The sequence below is a fragment of the Corylus avellana genome, chromosome ca10 (genome assembly GCF_901000735.1).
Source record: "Corylus avellana chromosome ca10, CavTom2PMs-1.0".
In the NCBI taxonomy this organism is placed as follows: Eukaryota; Viridiplantae; Streptophyta; class Magnoliopsida; order Fagales; family Betulaceae; genus Corylus; species Corylus avellana.
In genome coordinates, this window is record NC_081550.1 from 16,081,923 (window position 1) to 16,091,100 (window position 9,178).

The 9,178-nt window shown below is 35.4% G+C and overlaps 1 protein-coding gene across 1 annotated transcript; it reads left to right on the forward strand.

Annotated features, from left to right (window-relative positions):
* The first annotated feature begins 1,109 nt into the window (after window positions 1-1,109).
* Window positions 1,110-2,027, forward strand: LOC132163023 (protein FAR1-RELATED SEQUENCE 5-like). Its single transcript, XM_059573223.1, has one exon. The coding sequence runs from the start codon at window positions 1,110-1,112 to the stop codon at window positions 2,025-2,027; it is 918 nt and encodes a 305-aa protein (XP_059429206.1).
* The last annotated feature ends 7,151 nt before the right edge of the window (window positions 2,028-9,178 follow it).

Here is a 9,178-nt window from a genome sequence, read left to right on the forward strand (position 1 = left end):
TTAGAAATTCACTTTATATTGATCTAGAAATTCACTTTAAATCTGTTTCTCATCAAGCGGAAGGACAATGGTTACATGCCCTTTGATCTAAATGCTTTGTGTAACTGATGTACGATCTGAGTTAAAAATAATGGAATCAATGTCCTTTGTTTTGCCCAGCATTTCCGCTCTTCTTCATGTTGCTGCAGAGATGACCGATCTGCATTTTTTTTTATTCAAAGCAGCCCACGTTTTCACCATTTAAACCCTCTTGGTACTTCTGCTTTTCTTTCTTTTCCCACATTGCCGTTGCTCTTGGAAAAATTTGAAATGCTTTGTTGTTCAGCAAATGCCACATTACAATGTAAAAATATCAGCACAAGTGGTGAAAACTTGACCATAGTTCTTGCTATAATTAAAGATGTGTAAATAATACACATTCAAATTTAAACCTTAACAAGAAATTCAGTTTCTTTAGGGTTATTGAATGATATTACATTAATACATTAACACATTACTGTATTGAACGATATTAATACATCATTTAAGCTCAAAATTAGTTATTGAATGATATTCCATAATTAAATATAAAATGTAAGAATTAGTACAAAGTAAGGTATGATAAAGCTTACTATTAATAAGAGAAATAGTCACATTTAAGCTATTATCATGGCTCATGACAATTCTAAGTTAAGCTGGGCTGTTAAGAGGGTTGTTGTGGGGTTGGATGGTGTTGGCTGGGTTTTTTTTTTTTTTTTTTGGTTGGTTGGTCACCGAATGATCATGACTTCTTTCATCTAATGTGTTTTGGTTTGACTTCTTTTGCTGTACATTGATAGTAATTTCCTTTAGCATTTCGTATGTGTATTATTTTGAATGACGATGTGTAAAGTTGGTTTATACAATAATACTTTGAATGATGCATAGGTCGGATTTTCAATTACTCATTGTGGCTGCCTTCTCTTCCTTTTAAATGGACTTTTCAAGCTCACGCTTGGATAATAATGGCGAAGTTCAATCTTTGTATGCACATAGTCCAAATGACGATGCTTTAACCCACCTAGATGACCCTAAAACTGGTTAGACTTTTTACTTTTGTTTTAGTTATAATTTTGCTTTGACCCATCAAGATGGCTTTTAACTTGTATCCCTATTTTATAGACGTGGATGGAGAAGATGGAGAAGATGGAGAACCTAATGAAGCCATGATGTTTAGTTCGGATGAAGAATTGGATGATGAGGAAAAAAAAGTTGTACAATACAAGATGATTGATGGGGATGAAAATGTTGAAGAACCTAAGAAAGAAATGACTTTTAGTTCAGCTGAAGAAGTTCGCACATATTATAGGAAATATGGTAAGCAACTTGGTTTTGGTGTCTTGAGAAGATGCCTTAAGAGGGATGAAGATGGCCAAGTAAGATACATGATCCTTACATGCATTCGTGAAGGTGCGAATAAGGGAGAAAGCAGCACAAGTAATGCCATGAAGCCAACTCCAAAAATTAATAGAACAGGGTGTTGTGCAAGGATTTGTGTGACAAGATGTGATAATGGAACATGGTATTTGAGTAAAGTGGTGCTTGAGCATAATCATATATTAAGCCCAAGCAAGACAAGATTTTTTAGGTGCTATAAGAATATAAATTGTTCTGCGAAAAGAAGGATTGAGCTTAATGATATAGTTGGAGTACGTGCGAACAAGAATTTTAACTCATTGGTTGTTGAAATGGGGGGGTTTGAGAGTCTTCCCTTTGGAGAGAAAGATTGCCGAAACTTTATTAACAAGGCAAGGGAGCTCCGGCTTGGCAAAGGAGGTGGTCAGACACTTTGTGATTATTTCCATAGAATGCAAGACCAAAATGACGGCTTCTATTATGTGATGGACATGGATGATAATTGTAGGTTGCGAAATGTGTTTTGGGTTGATGCACGAAGTAGGGCAGCATATGAATTCTTTGCGGATGTCATTACATTTGACACGACGTATTTGACTAATAGATATGACATGCCATTTGCTCCTTTCGTAGGGGTGAATCATCATGGTTAGTCAATACTTTTTGGGGCTGGATTACTATCAAACGAGGATACAGATACATTTGTTTGGTTGTTTGAGTCGTGGTTGAAGTGCATGAATGGCCGAGCTCCAAGTGCAATTTTAACAGATCAGTCCAGGGCAATGAAAAATGCAATTGCAAGAGTTTTTCCTAAAACTCGACATAGATATTGTCTATGGCATATTATGAGAAAATTGCCTGAAAAGTTTGCGAAATATGAACAGTACGCTGACATTAAGAGATCCCTACATACTTGTTTGTATGATTCTCAAACTGTTGAAGAATTTGAGGAAAATTGGAAAATTCTAATTGAGAGTTATCAACTTCAGGATAATGCATGGCTAAATGGGTTATATAGTGACCGAACTTTTTGGGTACCGGCATATATGAAAGATACATTTTGGGCTGGAATGAATACAACGCAGCGGAGTGAAAGTATGAATGCTTTTTTTGATGGTTACGTGCACTCACAGACCACACTAAAGGAATTTGTTGATCAATTTGATAGTGCTTTGAGGAAAATGGTCGAGAGGGAGACACAATCTGATTTCGATTCCTTTAATCGCACAATTCCATGTAGAAGTGACTTTTCTTTAGAGAAACAGTTTCAAAATGTTTACACAAATACAAAGTTCAAAGAAGTTCAAGATCAATTTGGGAAACTTATCAAGTGCAATAACTCTCATCTTAAAAGTGAAGGTGCAATTTCCACCTATCAAGTGATTGAATCTGTTTCTCTTCCGGGAAACCGCATGATCGATAAAATATTTGGTGTTTTCTTCAATGAAGATGAATTTGATGTGAAGTGTACTTGTGCAATGTTTGAATTAAGAGGGATCTTGTGTAGGCATTCCATTTCTGTTCTATTGACAAAGAAAGTTACAACGGTGTCACCTAGATATATTCTTGACAGATGGAGGAAGGATATAAAGTGAAAATACACATTGATTAAGAGTAGTTATGATGCTTTTGTTGGTAACCCTGCAGACCAAAGACATGAGAAGATGTGCAAGAATTTTGAAGAATTAGCATCTCTCACAAAAGAAAGCGTGGAACATTTCATGGATGTGATGAAAAATGTTGATATGTTAAAGGAAAAATATTGTGCCTTGAAGTCTGTTGCGTCTAGTCAACCTTCCCATCACAATTCACTTGCAGTCGCATCTTCTAGCTGTAACGAAGTCATTCAAATTAGTGATGGTTTGGCGGTGCAAAGTAATAATAAGGTGCTTACTCCTATTAAGGTTAGACGTGTAGGGAAGCCACCGTCAAGAAGAAAGGTCCCTGCTGTAGAAAAAGCCACCAAGAAGCTAGCCAAAAAAAAGGTGCCCATTGTAAGCAAGCCATCAAGTGACAAAAATGTTAAAAAGAAGAGACAAAAAAAACAGGTTGATATTTTTTTTTCACTTTCACTTAATAAGCATTACTCCATAAGATTTCACTTGTGTTTTTGTGGAAACACATTTACACAACCATTTCTTATTTGTAGACTACGAAAGCAACGCATGATCAACACAACACTTGCCAAACTTCATCTTTACCTGCAGCTTATGGTCAGAACTGCCAGCTAAATCATACTCAGGTGATTAGCTTAAATTAGTAGACACAAATACAATGGCTTACCTGATTTTGGGTGGTCACCATGCATTTGTTTTAATGTTGATTTTGCATGTGTTAATGTTGATTTTGCATTTGTTTAATGCTGATTTTGTATATGTTTAATTCATTATGTAGGGTTCCATCTTTGTGGCAACGAGGGCCCCAACATTAGGTGGTCACCATGATTCCATTCTTACTCAGGTATAGTTTCCATCTTTTATTTGTGTTGGAATTCAATATGCGTACAGTTTCCTTACAAACCTTGGAATTTCACATGTGTGCGTTAGGTTGGGGTGCCAGTTGATCCAACAAATAAGTTATCAAAATTAGTAAGCGAACATAAATATGAAGAGGCTTTCACTGCAGCCCTACAAAGATGTGATGCGTCCATTGTATATTGGCTATGTTCACAGGTGAATTTGTCTCATATAAGTCGTGTTCTTAGAAATTCATCATTGTTTTATGTTAGCTATTAAAGTAATCTTTTATGAGTATGTTTATTGAAATTGATATTTTTAGGTTGATCTACGGTGGATCTTGTCTTTAAATCCTCGCCCTTTGAGCCAAGTAGTATTGCTTCATCTTTTACGGCAACTAACCTATGGTATCAATAACAACAAACCCCAGAACTTTGGTTGGATGACAGACGTTGCTAATGCCATAATCCCATCAGACCCGATGATTGCATTGCAAGTGCGGCCCATCTTCAGTGAAGTTTGTACCTTACTCAACCATCAACAATACTTGCCTACAATTACTGGTGTTGAGCTCTCAAGTATCCGTCTTCTGATGCATGTCATTTGTTCAAAGATCACGTAACTAGAATATAATTTATGCCAATAGTTGATTTGTTGTGTATACTCAAAGCCATTCATTTGATGTTGGCTTCATCTTTTTTTGTGTTTCTATGTAACCGTGAATGTTTAGATTATTTTGATGGAATATGCATCACAATTGTAGTATTGTAGTAGGTGATGCTCCTCATTTTGTTTTGTTTCTATGTAACCGTGAATGTTTAGATTATTTTGATGGAATATGCATCACAATTGTAGTATTGTAGTAGGTGATGTTCTTCATTTTGTTTTGTTTTGTTTTATTTTTTTGCCTAAGAGGCTAAGGCTAACTAGATGATCTGATTAATATAGGGGCTTAATTTAAAGCTCTTTTTGTGGTTGTAGCAAATGATTCTTTGTCTAGGGTGTATTGGGTGCTTTGAGTGTTTGCAAACACCAATTACAGTTGTACAAAATTGAGGAAACTTTTAGATTTTTTTTATTAGGAGTATAGCCTTATTATTTTAGATGAATTGTTTTTTTGCTGAAAATTTGATCCAAACAATTTTGTTTACAACAAACTATGGACGTAAACACTACATTTTTCTAGTCTTAACTTGGAACATATTTGACTTGCTACTTCAATTATCATTATAGTAGTCTAGCTTCCAATATCACCAAAAAGAGCTTGGGGGTGTGATATTTGATGTTCCATTTTTTGTACAATATTTATGAATTGGCACAATAAAGTGCTTTCGCCGTTTGTGTTATCTATGATTTATACGCGTTTCACCATTCCATAATCAATTTTCTATAATATCCATATTACCTCTGGTTGAAAAGAGTCGGTATCTATGTCAAAACATGAGACCTTTGTCATACAAAATATAATAGAAAGCTTGTAACATTAAAGGTCATTAGGATACATCATGATAGCCGCTCAAAAACTAAAAAATAAAAAGCCCAACGAGAAGAGGGCCAACAAAATTGTTGGGCACATAATAATATGGCTTTAGAAGGAACAATGTAGTTTTAAAGCAAGGGTTACAAGTTGTAGTCATCCAGCCCCAGATCCGTCAATGCATCACTTGCAACATGAGGTAGGATTTATTTTTGCATTCTTAACTACAAGATTCTGGATCACGAGGCAAGAGGATTTTTTTTTTTTTGCACTTGTTGTGCTGCAGGGAACTTCTCCATAGCTTGAATAGCAAGGTCCCCTGCCCCAGCTTCCATGGTATGGGCTGCATTTTGGTGATCTCAAGGAGAGTATAGAAATAGTAGACATTACCTGTACCATTTAAAATTATTAGTTAGTAACACAATCTCTGTAAATGTAGTATACAACAAAAGCATTCGTTCAATCAGACCTGATAACACAGTAAATAGGAAATTATCACCAGTGATGTCCACAAGCAACCAATCATTGTACAACTTTTGAAACATTAAAGACATTCTTTGAACCATGCAATGCCAAGTTGGTTGCTTGACAAATAACAGGCATAACATGCACTAAAAACATGGGATGCAACTAACACAGTATATGCACATGTTTGCTAGTATGTATAATTTAACTACTGCAACAAATCAAATTGAGCAACCTGATTTTGTTCCTCTTTTGTTTGGGACTTGTGTCACTTGGTTGAGTCTTCCTACTTTAACATTTTTTTTTTTTTTTTATCAGACCCCTCTTGTGATTTACCAAATTTTCAAATACATTTTCTACCAGGTTGTCAAGGTTGCTGATTTTGGTGTTGTTAGAATGCAAGCACAATCTGGTGTCATGAATGCAGAAACTGGAACATATCGCTGGATGTCTCCAGAGGTCTGATTCTATAGACACGTATATTCATGGCTTTTGAACATTGTTACTTGAACAAGAGAATACTTGTCTCAAAATAGAAAGAGAACAAAAGTAATATTAAGGGATAAGAAAGCACCAAGAAGTCTGTCCCCATCCCTCTAAAAAGTTATAATCATTGATAAATTTTCCAAAAGACAACAGAAAAACCATCTAGCAATCGGCCTACAAAATTTTCAAAACAACAAACTTGCTCAACAATCAACTCAAAAAAAATCCATGCAACAAAACACTCATATCAATGTCAAAATTATGCAAAAAAGATACTGGTTCAGCAAAATTTTATCAGATTGTCAACTCAAATCTGTTAGTGCAAAGAAAGTAAAAATAGGGAAAATAATGTTGCTACGTACTCTTTCAAACGTTGGATGGTGTTGCTCGTCGCCGGAGATGGGTTGCTTGACAGCATAGCGTGGGTTGCTCAGCAGAATCACGTGGATGCTCGTCGCTGGAGATGGAGTTGTTCTGTCCTGGTGGTCGACGTTGCTGCTCGTGACCGGCTGTGGGTGGCAGTGGCCCGTGGGTGGGGGAGAGGGAAGATGGAGATGGAGGGAGAGATTTGGGGATTTCAATTTTGGGTGAAATTTGGATTTCCTGAAATGGGTTGTAGTCGAGTAGCTGGGTTTGCCGCCGTCTGAACCGGAGCAGTGGCCGGAGAGAGAGAGAGAGAGCGCAATCCATGCCAGAGAGAGAGAGAGAGTCGATTGCCGGAGAGAGAGAGAGAGAGAGAAAGGGTGAGGGTGAGGGTGAGGGGAAACACGCGTGCGGGTGAGGTTCAAATTTGGGTCAAATTTGGAGCTCAATTTTTTCCCCCCGCTAGATATGTGAGCAATTCGATTTTGTTTAAAAAAAAATTAAAATAAAAACGTGTCATCTGCCACGTAGGCAGAGATGGTAAGTAGAATGATAGGAGAATGCATAGAAGCATTTCTCTTTTTTTTTGTAGTGTGGCATAAAATACTAATAGCTTTATGTTATGAGGTATATTACACATTATTCTCTTAACCATCTTTTAACTATTTCTTTTTATAAATTTAATAAATTCAACATTAAATTTGTAAATTCATGTGGGTTTTACACAAAATTAATAATAATTTTATTCATTTACTATATGAAAATGGTTGAAAAAAACAATTTCTCTTATGTTATCCAGCCTCAAGGATCTTCATGTGTGCATGCATGCATGAGGTGCTGCAGTACTTATAATTATATCCATGATTAAGAGTACGTTTATGATTGTGTTCGGGAAATAGAACTTTAAGTAAAAAAAAAAAAAAAAAAGACTTTTTTTTTTTCGCAAAAGTTTCGTTTTTAAGTTTTTGCGAAAAGTGCATTTTGACAATTTTTAAAGTAAGAAAGTTAAAAAGTACTTTTGAAATTTTTTACTAAATATGCTAGCTTTTGTTTCGCACAACTTTTTAGGTACTAAACCATAATCTCAAACAAGCTCTAAGAAAGATGTAGGTGCTCTTCAACTTTTTGTTAATCTATTATTAGTCTTTACCATTATTTATCGTCCATCTCCTTCTTCCCCATTCATTTTTTTTTTCCTCCTTCCATTATTTTGTATTTTGGGATCATGAATTGAATTCCTTCCTCTTCACCCCAATGAATCATATGGAAAATATTTTCATATATCAAATTTAACTTTGAGCTTCACACTCGTTTGATATATATGGCCCATTTAATAGGGCTGTACAAGCAGTTGCGGTTAGTGGTTTTATGGCTAAAACCACTAATCGCAACCGCCTAAAACGGTTATTGAATTTTAATAACAGCAACCGCTCCACTTAGGCGGTTATCGGTTATTTTATAATCGGTGGTTAGCAGTTACTAAAATTAATAACTAACGATTTTATAACTGCTTTTTTATATGGGCTTTTTAGGTGATGGGAACGGCGTGAAATTTGAGAGGGTTTTTTGATATTTCAACAATTTTGATTATTTGCAGATTCAACTTTTTGACTAAATTTCAAATAAAATAAAATAAAATAAAACAAACAAACAAACAAAACAAAACAAAACATTAAAAAAATATTTATATATTAACTTATAAATAAATGTAATTAGATGGGAAGAGCAGCCATACCTTAAGTTCATTTTCTATAAGCTTTGGTCTCGACTCTCGATGCCATTACTCCATCTTTTTAATGGCTCAATTATATCCATCTACAACCCATTACCCTTCTTCCATGCATGTGTTTGTACTTCTTTATAGTGTATAAAGGAACTGCTGTTTCTGTATGGGTCAAAAGCCACTTTCTTTCGTTCTCTCTTAGTCGAGGCATATGAGATACGATAAAATAGTAAGAATCACATATACGATTATTTACAATAGGAAATTAACTCATAATATCTTGCGTCGCGATGGGGAGCATAGTCTCTTCCTCCTATACATTGACGAACTCAGTTGGAATGAGTGTTACATTCCTGACCGCCGGGTATAAAAAGTTAGATGCAAGCACCTACAGTATTGGAAAAAACATATAACCAAGTTCTACCATGATAAGTGGTTGTAGACGGTGTGGGCAAAGTAGGTGTTGTGGTGTGGAAGCTGCGCCTACCTAAAGGAAAATGAATTAGGGTTGAAAAAAATTGGTCTGAGGCCTGTGATTTTTTCTTCAAGATATTGTAGGTTTTAGGGTTCAAGTAAAAATTTAGGGATGGCAGGTACCGGATAATTTTGTGTGTTTGTACTTTGCGGACAACTGGCATTCATTCTTAATACCCCTCAATTCCTCCTCCATCTAAACGTTATTAGTTTTTTAAACTTAGTTCATTTTTATTTATTTCTATTTAGTTTTTTATTAAATATATTCAATTTAAATCATCTTTGATAAAAACACAAGGATCGTGTTCTACCCCCAAATCAAATGCATAAGCGATTTAAATATCCAAAACAAACGCATAA